The sequence below is a fragment of the Eulemur rufifrons genome, chromosome 10 (assembly GCF_041146395.1).
Source record: "Eulemur rufifrons isolate Redbay chromosome 10, OSU_ERuf_1, whole genome shotgun sequence".
NCBI lineage: Eukaryota > Metazoa > Chordata > Mammalia > Primates > Lemuridae > Eulemur > Eulemur rufifrons.
The window spans coordinates 17,103,395-17,119,400 of NC_090992.1; the positions used below are offsets into that span (position 1 = coordinate 17,103,395).

The window sequence follows — 16,006 nt, forward strand, 5'->3', positions numbered from 1 at the left end:
AGATGGGTGGAAAGATGAGAAAAAAGGGAGCAGAGAGTTGAAACAGCAGGATGCTCCCCAGGATGAGCAGGAAGTGTCTGATTTGTCATCCCAAAGTCATTTGAATGTGACTTTTTAATATTGAGAATTCCGCCTCTTGTCCATGGCTGCCTACATAATCCAGATCTGTGCTTCCCCTTAGGAATGCTTGGCGTGTTAGGCTCTCCACTCCCTCCTCTTGATCCTTAGCTACTAATGATTCTCTTAAACTGCCTTAACCTTAGGAGGGGTCCTGCACTCCCCAACACTGGGGTGTGGGCGGGCGTGGGATGCCTATCTCTCACGCAAAGCAATCCAGCAGACTCTCTTAGATGTTTTCCAAAGCCAAAGCAGCTCAGAGGAGTGCGTGCTGGTCTCCGGGAATACCAGAGCCAGTTCCTCTAAAAATAGCTTTCTTCCAGAGAACCCACAGCGAGGTGATTCACTGCAGATTTTCTTTGAAACTGAGCTCCTACCAACGGCATCGTTCTCCCTGTGCTCTGTCAGTTCTCTGAACTGGCTCTAGCCTCCAGCAGGGAGGTTCAGGGAAGAGCCAGAGGCCCACGTGTTCCTCTGTTCTGTGGGCTTCAGACATCCTCCTGGGTCTTCAGAAGCTCTGGAGGGACCATCTGCACTTAGGGCCCCATCCTAATCTCTGCCCCATCTTCTTCCATTTTTGCTCTGTGTCCCCACATGGTGTCATGCAGTGATTCATGTCTTCTGCTCCAGAAGGTAAATTTATTCCATGGAGAAAGGCCATGAATGGGCTTCAACATGAAGTCATAAGTGAAAGCATTTTGGGGGGAAGTAGCCCCAGTGTTCAACCTGCCTACCCTCAACCCCATTGTCATCTGGGGTTAGGAGACAGCCACTTAATGATAGCAAATATTCCCCCATTACACTGGTCACTAGGGCGTTTAAGAGAGAGAGCTAAAAACACAACGCGACAAGTCGGCAAATACAGCCAAGGAGTGGGCATGCTCTAGAAATCATAGATGTCAGTGATTCTGATGTCCTAGGTTTCTGAGGGACTGTCACATGGAAGAAGGGGACACAAGGTGGGATGGACACAGTTGATATAAAGGAGAAGCTGATCAGACAGCAGGATGGGATCAATCGTCCTGGGTTTGAAACCCACTTCTGCCTCTTACCTTGAGCATGTTTCTCAACATCTCATGCCTTTTTCACGCCCCCTCTTTGCATAATGGGGGTCGTCGTACCCACCCTAGAGATTTCCCATGAAGATTAAATAACATAACATGTAGAAAGTTAGCACAACGTTTGGAAGCCACTAAAAAGAATGTAAAAAGCAAAAACCTATGCACAGGTAGGTTTTTGTATGCACGTGTATATATGTGACACGACAGAATGATTTAGTCTCAAGTTCCCACACTATTCTTTATCCATTTCTTCTAAGATGAAAAAAAACTTTCCCCTGTAGGCCACTGGGCACATGCATAGAATAGGAAGAGCGAATCTGGCTCTGTGTCTGCACCTCTGCTCTCTGCAGGCCGTGCCAGGCGTGCTGCAGACAGCAGGTTAGGAAGGGCCTGTGTGAGCACATTGCTCATCCTCGCTGTGAACCAAGCAGATGCACTCAGTGGGAGAGTCTAGGACTCCTTGTCTTCCCGAAGAACCACAAGAAGCAATGGTGGAGAAAAGGAAAGGCCAGAAAAGGGATTCCCCAGAAGACTGGCCCAGGGTATAGCCTTGAAATGAAACTTCCCCTTCAGCCCGATTCCAGGCACCAGGAACTGCACCTCTGGGCTCTGGGTTGTTATCTAGTCTCCAACCAAATGACCCACGATGGCTCAGAGGAAGAATAAACATGGGATTTCCTTTCTTTAACATGATCTGGACATCCTAACAAGTCCTCAAGTCAAAGGAAGACTAAGAGAGATGGGAAAGAGTTAAGGAACCACAAAGGTGGCTTCTGGGGGAAGGCAGGGTGCCTAGGGGTTAGGAACACAGGCACTGGAATCAGACCAACCTGGGTTCAAGTCCAGATTCTGCCATTCACTACCTGCCTGACCTTAGGCAAATTGACCTCTTACACTACAATTTCTTCACCTGTAAAATGGGTATATTAATACTACTACTCACTTCATAGCACTGTTGGAAGGAATGATATGAGCCAGTGTGAGAAGAGCATAGTGCCTGACATATAAAAAGCCCTCAACAAATGGCAGGTGTCCATCACTTCATCCCACCACCAGCCCCACAGCTAGTATTTCAACACAGCTCCAGAACCTCTTGTCTGGGTGACTTGCAGACATGCCCCCCTGCACTGGCCATGCCCCTGCCGGTCTCTCTGGCATCATGACAACTCACGTATTTCTGGAAATTTATTGTGTGCAGTAGCATGTTTGCAAATGACAGATCATTAAGGAAGCACCTAAAGAAGTAGGGCAAATCAATATGGAGCTCAAATAGCTGAAATCCCCATCAGATGTTCCCATTGTTTTTGCTGGTGCAGGAAGATGCTCAGATGTTTGATTTGTGTGTTTGTTTTTATGCTAGTTCTATTAAATCAGTTAGCAGCCTGAAGGATGTTTACCAGACAAAGAACGACACGTGCCAGTTAAGAGAGACCTAAAGCAGCTGTTGGCTTCAGACACACCCGTAAATGTGACAGTTTTTGCAGCTGTGAACGCTGCTTTCATCCTTCCTACTGGGATTTCTGCACTGGGGTCCGGATCTCTGCATCCTGGTTCCAGGCTGCAAGACTGGGCTCTGTGCAAAACCTACCAGGGGTACCTGCTGTGTAGAGACGTTGTGTACACAGGCACACACGTGTGCACACTCCAGCCTTGCTTCCTTGGCACAGGGGCCGTTTTCCCTGCAGATGAGCTAGCAAAGACTCACAGGATAGGTGCTTCGGCTCCAAATGGTATGCAGCGAAGCTCAGTGATTGAGAGCTGGGGCTTTGGAATCAGAAGAACTGGGTTTGAGTCCCAGTTCTAGCTCTCCTTGACTTTGTGAACTTGAACAAGTGACTTCACCTCTCTGAGCCTCCTGTTTAAAGTGGGAGTGGTAATAACTAATGAGATCAGCCTCATAGAGGTGTAACTATTGAGTCAGACGAACCATGTAAAACTCTTAGCCTGGTGCCCAACATCTGAGCACCTGGTCCATCTTAGCTCTCGAGGTGGTGGGTGTTACACTGAAGGTACACCACGTGTTCACAACTACCCACCCCCGACCTCAGACAAATTCCTTACACCTCCTGGGGCAAGGTTAACCCCCATCATGTCACGGACTTGGCACCGTGAGGGTGCCTGCCTGGGTGTTCAGCCAGGACTCCAAGCAGCACGAGAAGCTGCGAGACTGCAGGTGGAACCAAACGCTGGGTGAACGAGTCCAAGAAGCACAGGCTGCCAAGCCAGGTCTCTGCCAGGGTTAACAGGCTAAGCCTGGGATTCTTTGTTCTTTGTTAGAAACCACACCTCTGCACTCTGTCGGCATGTTTTATGTACAGTCACATCTATATTTCATCTTCCCTCAACTCCTGCATCTTGTTGTCTGAGGACCTGCCACAGACACTGCAATGGTGTCTCAGTATGAGCACTGTGGTCTTCATCCCTTACACTTTGCTGTGACTTTGAGAAAGCCACTTTCATCTCTGAGCTTTGGTTTCTCCATTTTCACACATCTGTAGTGGCAGTGTATCCAATAGAGAGATGTCAGGTCTGCCACTTACTAGCTCTGTCACTTTGGACAGGTTATTGGATCCCTCTGGGATTTCTCTTCCTCAATCTGCAAAGTGGGGCCCGTGCTCACCTTGTAAGTGTAAGGACTGGAGACATTAGTCAACTGGAGTCCGTAAACCATAGCTCTTCCAGTTTGTTATGGCAGCAATAGACTTCGGTTCTTCGACGGACTGTCTTGGGCTGGTCTCTGTCACCAGACTATTAAACTCCTTGGGGCCAGAGTCACATCCCATTCATTGATTCATTCTTCCCTTAGTCCTTGTACCCTCGCTAAGATGGGGGTTGTTCGAGCGCTCCATGGAGAGCCCGTGGACCTCACACCCGGAGCTGCCCTGGCTCGCGTAGGCTCTTAGCCTGCAGCTGGGAGCGGCGGATGCTCTTGCCAAAGCCGAGGGCATTGCTGCTGTTACAGACAGTGACTCTCTCCAGAGGCATCTTCCAGCCAGAATCCCTTGCCAAAGGGGCAGGTGGATCACAGGATTCCTGGACAGCAGGTGCCACCTGACGGGCAGCCCCAGAGATCTGTGGAGCTGCTGCCTTGGCCGAGAAATCTCTGCTGAACTCTGTGCTCAGCTGGAGAAGGGGAACGTCCTTGGAACTTCTCAGTCAAGGCAGGCTGCCTCGGGTCAGCCGTCTCTGTGGGTGGGTGTATCCAGTAGCCCACGGTCCCTGAGACTCTGTGGTAAGCTTTGGTGGCTCGCCGTGAGCCAGCCAGCCAGGCCCCTGTCCAGCCTGCCTGTGACCGTGTTCCCAGTGAAGCACACTCCCCGCGCCCCTCCAGCAGGGCACAAAGACATTGTTAATAGACCGTGGCAGTCTCATTTGTAGACTCTATTCATCTGGCAGCCAAGAATGTATCCGTCCTGGTACTCCCTCTCTCCCCCCACCCGCCCTTCCCCTTCCCGCTCCCCTGCCTTTTGCCTGGAGAGTGATTTGTCTGTGTTATGGGTCGGCCTGACAAACCCTTCCACATTAGCAGCTGAGATGTTGTTTGAAATGGGAAAATTGCTGGCAAACTGCTCCATTAGCGGTTCCAGTAACAAATACTCTGTTCCCCCAATGAAGATGAGATCGCAGAGGCACAAATTAATACGACTGTCTCCCCCACTCTGCAGCGAGGATTACTCTTCAAGATGAATGGGCCCATCCCGGCCAGAAATGCGCATCCGCTAGACGTAGCCCTGCTCTCCCCCCACCCGCCCCCACACCCCTCCACACACACGTTTTTTTGTGTGTGTCTTCCCAGCGGAGTGTTTGGGGAGCAGCAGTGCCAGATGAGGAGGTGATGACAAGATCTACACCTCGGAGAGAAGGGAGACGGATGGGGACGAGATGTGGAGTCCTCAGCCTGGGCCGGGGCGCCATTCATCACCTGTAATAGAGGCCCCGCCATCCCCCGCATGCCTGCATCCCACCACACCTGTTCTTGGTGATGGGAAGTCATTTGAGAGATGAAAGAATAGAGGATGGAAATGCTCACTCCCCACAGCCCCTTCTCTTCCAAGGAAGTTCTGGGCCCTGGGCCTACAGTGTCTCTTGTTCTTTGCAGAGTAATAGGAGAGGAAGCATTTCAGGAAAGTTCGTAGGAGGCTAAAGCCACAGATCCCAGCCTCAGCCCAGGGGAGTGGTTCTGTCTGGGCCCCTGTGGCCTCCAGGATGTCAGGGAGCCAGTTTGATGGATGTCGGGCTGGGAGCCTAAGGACGTTAAGGCTGTTCCTCTATCATGTTGAAACAGCCCATTGAAAAGCCCAGAAATGAAGCGAGCCAGTGACATGTCTGCCCCATTAGCAGTGTGGCTGAGTTTGTATCCGAATAGCAACGTGGTTCCATGACAAATAAGCATTGCTGGCTCGTGGTCCATCCCTTTAACTCTTCCTTCTCTTTATCCCTTTGACATGTCCAGTGCTCTGCTTGGTTACTTCCCACAGCTTTCTCTGAAGAAGGCAGCTGCTTCCAAAGGCAGTTTACAGTAAGCAAGAATCAAAAATCATCAAGGAAAAGTCATCCTTTCTAGCCTTCTCCAAGGAGAGTTAGACCCTTGGACGGTGCTCCACGTGGCAGAGCCTGAGCTCTCTGGCTGTCGCAGTGCTTGTGGGGTCTCCCACAGCCAACACCTGTGCTTTGTGATGACAGAGATGATTGTGTCCCTAAGGCCAGAGAACACAGTAACCCTCGGTGACCACTTGTTGACAGGTGAAATGTAAATTGACTCTTCTCTGCTCTGTTTCCCAGACGCCTAGAACAGAACTCCATCAAGTCCATCCCGGCAGGAGCCTTCACCCAGTACAAGAAACTGAAGCGAATGTGAGTTTCCCCCGTGGAGAAATGAGCCCAAATATTTTCAGTTTTGGGGGTGATTTCCAATGCATGGTGGGCAACCTGCCCAGGTGACACACCACATCCATTCCCCCTGGACAGTTCAGTTCCAAACCTGGAACACTCTCCCAAGATTGGGAGGTAAGATTCAGAAATATTGTGTACAGATTGTGGGGCTCCAACGCATAGAGCTAAGAGCCTCTCCAACTGGAGCAAGGTAAACTTATCTGATGGGAGGTAGAGATGAGTTGGCCTTAATATCCCATATCCCCATTTTTATTGTCCCTTGGCTTTGGTGATGTGGACCTAAAATAGGGGTCAGCAGAGATGTGACAGTGGCCCCACAGCTGTCTACACCTCCATCACCAACATCCCTACAACCACACATACATGCATGTAACAAATACTTAGTGAGTGTCTACTACAGCCAAGGATCTGTGGATACAGCAATGAACAGGAACAAAGTCAGCTCGCATGGGGCTTACATTCAAGTGGCAGAACACAATCAATAAATATCTGAAATTGATCAGTACTAAGAAGTAAAACCAAAATTACGGGAGGGGGACCTAGAGTGATGGTGGGTTTGCCGTGAAGGCCCCTGTGTGCAGGTGACGTGAATGAAGGGGGCGAGCACTGAGTGCTGGGGGAAGAGCAGGGGAAAGTGCGTGGATGGCGCGTAGAGTAGCAAAGGGGAGGGTTGCGGGGGGAGATGTACAGGTAGGTAGAAGCTAGATCACGTGGGCCCTTTAGACCATGGTAAGGACTTTCTGTTCTAAGTAAAATAAGAAGCCTTGGAAAGTATGGTCAACATAGGACCTGACCACGATCGCCCCCAACACCCCCATTACCACCGTAACCCATGTCACTTCCACCACTACCTCAGTCAGTACCGGGTGACGCAAACTCTGCTTCCCCTTCCTAATCACAGCAGCTTTGATGGCACCATGGTGTCATCGCCTGTATCCCTGCCATCGTGACAATGTCATCATTCTTCCCCATCACACGACGACCTTGAGCACTGCTCTGTGAGTCACTCAGAGATAGGGACTGTGAAGGGAGGCCAGGAGGCTGCAGATACAGCCCAACCATTGCCATCGTGGATATTACAGTTCTGGAGCAAAGACTTCTTTCCTTTTTCAGGCTAAGAAATTATTTAGTTTAGCCCAGTAGGCCAGATGCTATTTTCATTCCACTTCCCTACTCTCTCTGGCCCCGCACAGAGGAAAGAGAGAGGACAGGTAGAAATACGCATGGGCTCGATCCTGTCCTTCCTTCCACACGAGGCTGATTCATTGGTTTCCCTTGAGTGGGAGGGCCTCCGTTACAGAGGTTAAGTGTCTGCTGATTCCTTTTATGTTAAAAATAAACATCCCTGGGAAACAGTGGCATTGGTAAGCTTTACCCTCAGATCTCAGGAAGCCAACTTCCCATCTCCCTGGAAATCCAAACCAAACAAGATTTTCTCCTGGTGCAATTCCAGAAGTGGAGACCAACATAATGAGGCAGCTCTAAGCATGTACTTCTTCCGTCCCCTTGGCAGCATTCCTGCTGGAGGAGCTGTATAAATATAGGCCTTAATATTTAAAACCTCAGGCCATTAATCTCCTGGTGTCCCCGCTTCCCGGCTCACTCTCCACGCACCCCCCCAAATTCATTTTTAAAGCCCAGCTTGATTATGCAGCCAGATAGTAATTTCAGTGAAAAATGACAAGTTCAGTCACTGCCCCAACCTATATCTCTTGCATGATTTAAGTTACTGCTCTAATTTTTTGTGAAGTCCAGGTAATTTAGAGCTTGACTATGTTTTACTGTTCTTTCTCCATCCTATTGGATTTGCCGTGATCTGTGCATTCAAAATTCATAAGACCTTCTCAGTCACGACCTGGAAAGTGAATTTAATTTTTGATCACTTCTGATGCTACTGATATTTATTATGATGCCTTTTTTTTTTCCCCAAGGGGATGGCCATAGAGAAGAGAACTCACTCAAAAATTTTCGACTAATGGAACTTCAGAAACCTACACTAAAGTGCATAGCTTGGGAGGAGTAGGGTCCCTGGTGAGAATGGATTTCAAAACCCTAAGTGTGAATTCCTCCTACATATACATGATCAGTTTATCCCTCATATCTAACAGGAGGAATTTCCCCCCTCAACTATGACTGAATCACTTCCTGCTCTTATCTCTTAAACAAGGAGGATTCTCTCTGAATGAACGGCTGTGTCCCTACCTATTCCTACTGGGCACCTTAGTATTAAAAACACTCCCAGGTAAAACTAGTGCAGGTTGAGTGTCCCTGATCTGAAATGCTTGGGACCAGAAGTGTTTCAGATTTTGGAATATTTGCGTATGCCTAATGAGATATCTTAGGGATGGGACCCAAGTCTAAACATAAAATTCATTTATGTTTCATATACATCTTATACACATAGCCTGAAGGTAATTTGATGCAATATTTTAAATATTTTGTGCATGAAACAAAGTTTTGACTGTGTTTTGACTTTGACTTGTCACAAGAAGTCAGATGTGGAATTTTCCAATTGTGACATCATAGCAGCACTCAAAAAGTTTCGAATTTTGGGGCATTTTGGATTCACGATGCTAACCCTATATCAAGATAGAGAAGCCATTTGTAGGGAGTGTCAAAGGCACTGGAGACAATCGTTTGGTCTTACAGGGTTGATACACCGGCAGCCCTGATGCCTGGGGGCCAAACCAATGTTCGGCCAGAATGGTGTGTTAAGACTCTTTTCGTTTGCAAGCTCTTAGGTAGAGCAGTTTTCCGCCGGCTCCAGGACTTCCTAGTCTCACACTTATATTCCCTGCCTGACTCTTGTAGGCACTTGAATGTGCCACCTCTATTCCGAACAGTCTGGCAAAGCTCCCTCTTCTTGGTCATCCAGTTCATAAGCCCTGGGGGACTAAGGCGGGTCTGAAACTGACCAGATTCTAAAACATTGTGGCCTAAAGTATGACCCAGGGACCCCACCTGTGTGGGAATCACCTAGAGATTTGTGAAATGTGCAGATTTCTAGCTCCTACCCCCCAGCCTACCAAATCACACTCGCTGTGGGTGCACTTTAATCAACACCCTCACAATCAGGTTGGAGAACCACTGGTCAAGAGGGACCCCGATGCCCAGAGTCGGTTCTGGGATGAGCCCACTGTGGACTGGGAGGGGGTCAGGCATGGAGGTCTCTCAGGGCTGTGGTTTCCTTCCTGCAGAATTGAGAATTAAGCCCAAGTATGCCAAATGATCTCGCTTATACATGAAATCTAAAAAAGTTGAACTCACAGAAGCAGAGAGTAGAATGGTGGGGCGTAGAAATGAGGATCAGGGAGATATTGGTCCAAGGACACAACTTCAGTTAGACGAGAGGAATAAGTTCAAGAAATCCATTGTACCACATGGTGACTGTAGTTGGTAGCAATGAATTGTGTACTTGGAAATCACTAAGAGCTCTTAAGTGTTCTCGCTACAAATGATAAGTATATGAAGTAATACATACATTAAATAGCTTGATTTAGCCATTCCACAAGGAATACATATCTCAAAACATTGAGTTGTATATAATTTCATATATGTGTGTATATATATATTTTTTAAAGGTATAAAGACCACCAAGGTCAATTCCCAGCTAAACTATCACTTCTCCAATTCCCACTCTCCACCATCTCCCAACCATGAGGCATCTCAACTCATTCTATAGGGTGGGATGAGTCCACAAGTCTAGTTGTGGACTAAAAACCAGTTTGCCCACATAAAGCCAGGGCAGAGAGCTTCCTGCTGGCCACAGGACTCCCTCTTGCATGCTAGAGGTCTAAGCACCTTGAAGGGACCACCCATAACCACAAGGCAAAAAGACAAGACAGGCCTTCTCAACAGTCTGGTCTGAACAGACCCGGCGTGCTTGCCCGACATGCCTTGCCTAGGCAGCCGCACCGAGGGCGAGTGAGATTAGGATAATCTGGGGTATTTGCTTGTTAAGACTCTTATCCAAAAATGGAGCGCTGAAGAAAAGCCCAGCGTAAGCCGACGAGGTTGTGAGGGCGATCTGTGGATTTGTGGGAGCGATTTCGCCAGCTAAAGGGATAAACTAGACAGCTGTGCTGAAGAAGCCTTAACCTGTGAAGTATCTTTCAGTGCACAGGCTTCGGAGACAGGGAGGGGAGGGAGCAGAGGCCCGGGCAGAGGCTGTCGCGTGGTTCTTTTGAAGGCTATGACGAGGAGGACAGAAACAGGCCGGATCTGCTGGAGAGGCCAGGAGGCTGTCCTGTCTGGCCTCGCTGGAGGGGCAATGGCTTAAGAATCTGCTTAGATGCGCTTTTTTCTCCACATTCTCCTGTCTCTTTCTTGTTGACCCTCCAAGACCCCAGCTCTCCCTCTTCAGCACAAAAGCAAAGACCCATTGATTTATTTTGTTAAAGAAAAAGAACAGGAGAGGTTTGTTGTCACAGGAAATTGGAGTATCTCTCTTTCCAGTGACAGGAGCCCAGAGGCCATCCCTGAGCTAATGACTCTGAGAGAAAGAATTCCCCCTCCATGAAGAGCCATTAGCAAGAACTGGTGGCCGGTTCTCAGAAGTCCCTGGAATTTCTAGCAAGTGGGCAGCCTCAGGGCCTCTGGGGAAGGAGCCAGGGCTAGGGGTCGGAGATTTCTCTGCGCCAGCCAAGCCCCGGTGGAGTCCAGTGTTCTTGAATCCGTCCAGCCCACAGCATCCTTCTCACTGACATTATCCAAAGCCCTAGACGTTATCGTGCCCTGGACTTGCTCCCACATGAGGAACTCTGCCAGCCAGTGACAAGCCCACGTATCAAAGGCGTCCCTTGAGAATCCCATGGTGTGCTGACATCACACGGAGAGGATGCACTGAACCAGACAGAGACTTAAGTCACTGCTCAAAACCTCCTTTCAGGTCAGGGAGGAAAAGTCACTGGGGAGGCGAAATGACTCAGGACTTTGGGAGAAAAATAAGCATTTGCTAAGACAGGAAACAAGAAGATGATGCTTAAAGGAACCCTGGCCTGAAGGTGGTTGGGCGAGACTGGTTCCTGTTCCGTTTACGCCGTTAATAGCTTGCTAATGAGACCCAAGGCCCTAAATTTAACTAGACTCATTTTTTCACCTGCAAAGGGAAGGCTCACGTGTGCATAGTGCCATGTCCAAATCAGGATGCCGCAGTGAGTACTCTTGGACAGCCAAGGAGAGTGATACAAATGTAGTGAACTTTATCAGGAGGCAGTTGGACTGGAGGCTCTTTAAGCTCCTTCTCTTGCACTGTGGATAAATTAATGGATTGATTGACTGATTAATCCACACCATTTTGAATGCCTGAAATGCTTTATTCATGCTTAGGAATGACCATGATCACACCTTTGAGCCATGTTCTCAGACTTTCCCGTTAATGTTTTCAGAGACATCAGCAAGAATCAGATATCGGATATTGCTCCAGATGCCTTCCAGGGTCTGAAATCACTCACATCGCTGTAAGTGGGGCCAGAATGGGGGCGGGGGCGGGGGTGGAAGAGGGACGAGGCCATATTTTTCAGGAGGTGTTTATCAAGGCTTTATGTTCCCTTACACACTTGTGGCAACCTGGTAAAAGAAACAAATATTTCTTCAGGGGAAATTGATCTTGGGGAATATTTCTACAACCCAAATGCATTATTTTTATTGATTAAGTGCCTAGCAGCTTTCCCAGTTATTGGCTTCTAATTCGAATGCATCTTCTGCTCTCACCTCGCTTCCCCCGCCCCTGCCCACGTGCCACGGCGGCACTGTCTCCAGGGAGGACGTCAGGAGCGGGTTGTGATACGTGTTTGTAACTGATAGGACCGTCTGTGTGGCCTTGCCACACCAAGAGCGTATTTCCTTCCCCTGATTTTCAGGTTTTTTCTCATGGCCTTTGTTCTGGGAACACGTCTTCCCTGTCCTACAGCCCTTCCTTTCTTGGATTTTGAAACCCTTAAGCAGGCCATTGGGTGGAAACACCCCACCAGGGGCTCCTAGACCCACAGGGGCAAGAAGGTGTGGAATTTTGTCCTGGTTCTGGGAGTGACTCACCTTGTGGCATGGGGCAGTCACGTGAGTCTTCTATGCATGTTCCCCACAGGCAAAATGGGGACAGTGACACCTTTCCTACCTAACACACTCAGTGATGATCACACTGACAATAAAACAATAACTGGCAGCACTTAGCGCTCTAGGAGTTTCGGGGGCTTAATCCTCACAACACCCTAAAATGTAAAACCTAGTGTCATCTCTTTACAACTGAAGAAATTAGGTAATCTAAGCGCCACAAAGACAGGAATTTTTTATCTGTTTTATTCCTGGATTTCTCCCTGGCACCAGAAACTGTACCTGACACATAGTTATTGTGTAAAACAAACAAAAAGTCTTGTTGAATAAAAATAAATGTAACTTTTCCAAAGTCCGCAGTTAAAAGTGGGAAAGGCAAGATTGGGACCCAAGCTGTCTGGCTCCGGGACCCACACTTTCGATCAGTCTATCCGTACTTTGCCGCTCTGTGCAGCCCGTCTGCCTGATTTACAAGCGGGCAGGTAACAGGAGGCGCATCTTTGCCCCACCTGGCCCTGTCCCACTGGGCAGGGGCCGAGGACGGGGCAGTCTCTGGTGCAGCTGTTGCCTGCTGCTCGCACAGTAAATTAGTTTCATTTATCGGGTAGAACATCTGGCTGGAATATCAAAGACAGGCCTGTGTGTGAGATCAGTGTCTGCTGCTTGGGCTGAAGATCACAGAGGAGAAGGGAGCAGGCTGCCTGCCACCAGGATCCTGTCTCTGCCCCCGTCCTCTCGTTCCCCTTGTCTGGTTCCCCTCAGCCAGGATCTAGCAGCAGTCTGAGCACAGCGAGCCGCTTCCTGTCTTGCAGGAAAAGAAATTCAAAATCTGGTTGCCAAACGTGAAATTGTCGTCCCGCTGGCCAATTGTGAAATATCTTTGGGCATTAAGTGAAGCGCTGCTCACCCCCGGTTCATTCGCTCATCCGTTCAGCCGATGCCTGCTCTATACGGAGCAGTATTAGAGGCACTGGGAAGGTGGCAGTGAGCTGGACAGACAAGACCTTGGCCTCAGGGAGCTTATTGTTGAGCACAGACACACCCAATCCCAGCTCAGGAGGGGCCGGTGCAAAGGGCTGGAGAACCTTTACCCCTTTGAACCTTTACCCCGAATGAACCTTTACCGGCTCATTCGTTCATTTACTCCTCCATTCAACAAATATTTATGGTGCTAGATCTTGTTCTAGTTGGAGGTCTAGGGACCCAGTCACGAACAAGCCACGTAATGTCACCACGTGTATGGAGCCTACATGCAAAGGAGCTGGGCGAGGGGCAGAAAAAATTAAAAATAAATAAATGTATAACTAGTATAATGTGACCTGAAGATAAGTGGTGGGAAGAAATAAAAATAGGCTAACACATTAACTGAAATATTAAAGAGAAGTCTCCCAAGGAAGAGATGTTTGAGCTCTTACCTGACAGTCGGGGAGAAGGTAATCAAGGCAAGATCTGGGGCTGGAAGCCAGCCGGACCTACACTCAGATGCCCCCCGAGGTGGGCACACAGGCAGGGGAGTCCCAGCCCGCTTCAGCCTGCCAGAGAGTGGCCCTGAGGGGTGACAGGTGGTGTGAGGACGCCTCTGCCCCAAGCCCCCCAGCCCTGCTCTCCACCAGCCCCTGCTACTCTAGAAGCTATGACATCAGCGGAGACGAGCAGACAGTGACATTACTACATTTGGCACAGTGAGCAGTGGGGCATTAATATGAATTACAAATGCGAGCCTGAGCCATCATGCTGACTTTTATTTAGTCATTAATTTGTTGAAACATTAATGAAACACACCCGCAGGCTGGTGGGGACGTTCACTCTTCACTCCCAGTGGCGTCTGGAAATGGGGAGGGGGGGGTTGGTTTATGGCTCCATTTACCATTTCCGCATCCTAATATTTTGTCTCCTCAAAGAAGGGTAACAGCCTGGATTTGCGATCCAAGTGAGAATTGGATATTGCATTCACTCAGTGCCCTTCGGGGCCCGATAGGGGACTTACACACACACACACACACACACACACACACACACACACGCACCCTTAGTTCAGTTCCTGGCACAGAGGAGGACCCAAAAGAGCATGGTCTGTGCTATGGATGGGAGCAGAGAGGCTGGCAGAGTCCCCAGGGCCTGAGGACCGACAAGGTCTGGGCACAGGGAACACTGGGCCCTGGGGAGGGACACCTAGTCAACGCCTTCCCCAGGCTTCTCAGGACCCCCAAGACGAGGCTGCGAACAGAAGAGAGAGGGGCAGGAGGGCTCTGAGTTCCTGGGCTCCTGGAACCAAAGGACAGGAAAGCAGAAGCCGGCCTCTCGCCGACACAGCGCAGCTCCCTTGTCTTTCCTGAGAGCCAGGCCTTGACTCAGCAGCCCCTGAGCCATCTGGAGATGACCCCAGGTGCCCAAAGCCCTGTCTAGATGGATGATTAAAGGACTCGGCTCAGGAATTCCTCAGATGCAATGGGATATTAAAAGGAAATGTTCTATAGGCTGGGCTCAACCTGATCAATACCCATTGAAGACAGGGCCGGCCTCCATCACAGCTTATTTATTGCCTGGGTGTGAGTCACGTTAGCAGCTCAGGGAGACACCACAAAGGGACCACTTCTTCCTGTCATGGATTATGTATCAGGCTGGGCCACCTGGGACGGTGGAGCCCGTTCCTCCACGCCTGCCGGACAGCCTGCCCTCCAGCCCCTGGCTGCCCTGGCCTACCCCTGTCTCGCTGATGCGGAAAGGGATCCAGCAGGCTGGGGGGCAGGTGTCCTGAGATCCCACACCCAGAATTGGCCGAGGTGACGGCCTCCTACACGAGTGGGTCCCGGTGGTCTCACATCCATGGTGACCGCTGTCATCTCCTCTCTTTCAGGGTGCTCTATGGGAACAAGATCACCGAGATTGCCAAGGGACTGTTTGATGGGCTGGTGTCCCTGCAGCTGCTGTGAGTAGGAATTTTGTCCCTGTTTGTGTCTCTGGGACTGTTTGCAGGCTCTGACCTGAAAACTCTGAGCCATGCCCTGGAGAGTTCTTTTGACTTTATGTACACCAAAAGGGGAAAAAAAAAAAAAAAAAAAAAAAACACCAAATCTGAGCTGTCTACCCCTCCACCTCCACCTCCTCTTTGTTTGTGAAAGGAGAGCTAGGGAGTTGGCAGAGGGAGGCCAAGGTCGATGTGTGCAAACCTACTCGATACAGCTCAGGCCCCTGGTCCGGGCGTGAATTACTAAGCACAAGTTTGGGGCTAGAAATCAGGAAAGAGTTGACTCCCGGGGCGGGGAGGGGGGGGAATCTTGCAAAAGTGTGTACCGAAAGCATGCACATACCAGATTCCAGCGCTGCAGCTGAGACGGAGCTGCTGACAGACATGTGACCTTGCAGAGGAGTGGGGGTGGGGTGAAATAATCACAGAGAGCGGAGTCACCAATGTGACTCTCTCTGGGTGAGATATGGCTGAGGAGGGACGTGTTTACTTAATTTAAAGGAAGAGTTGTCGCCTCGAATTTTAAACTCTGGGATTATTTATTTGCAGTTATTTCATTCTGGTCATTTGAGCTTAAATGTTTGAAGAGGATAATTGAACTCTGATATAGAGAAGGAAGGAAAGGAATGCACCTCATGTAGTATTTTAAGATTTTGTGATCAGAGGAGAATCATCTCTGGTGTGTGATCAGGCAGCTGTGGTGTCTACGCACACGGACTGTGGGTGTGGGAGTGTATGTGTGTGTACCCACGCACACGGACCGTGGGTGTGGGAGTGTATGGGTGCGTACCCACGCACACGGACTGTGGGTGTGGGAGTCTATGGGTGCGTACCCACGCACACGGACTGTGGGTGTGGGAGTGTATGTGTGTACCCACGCACACGTTTGCTCTGTGACCGTCGCAGTTCCTCTGGG

General features: G+C 49.6%; 1 protein-coding gene across 2 annotated transcripts in view; it reads left to right on the forward strand.

Annotated features, from left to right (window-relative positions):
- The window catches only part of SLIT3 (slit guidance ligand 3), a 576,436-nt gene that overhangs the window by 460,158 nt on the left and 100,272 nt on the right, over positions 1 to 16,006 (forward strand). For both annotated transcript variants that reach the window (XM_069483860.1, XM_069483859.1), the window contains exons 10-12: positions 5,961 to 6,032; positions 11,459 to 11,530; positions 14,980 to 15,051. In XM_069483860.1, the coding sequence (XP_069339961.1) occupies positions 5,961 to 6,032; positions 11,459 to 11,530; positions 14,980 to 15,051 (216 nt within the window). The remainder of the gene's footprint in view (positions 1 to 5,960; positions 6,033 to 11,458; positions 11,531 to 14,979; positions 15,052 to 16,006) is intronic.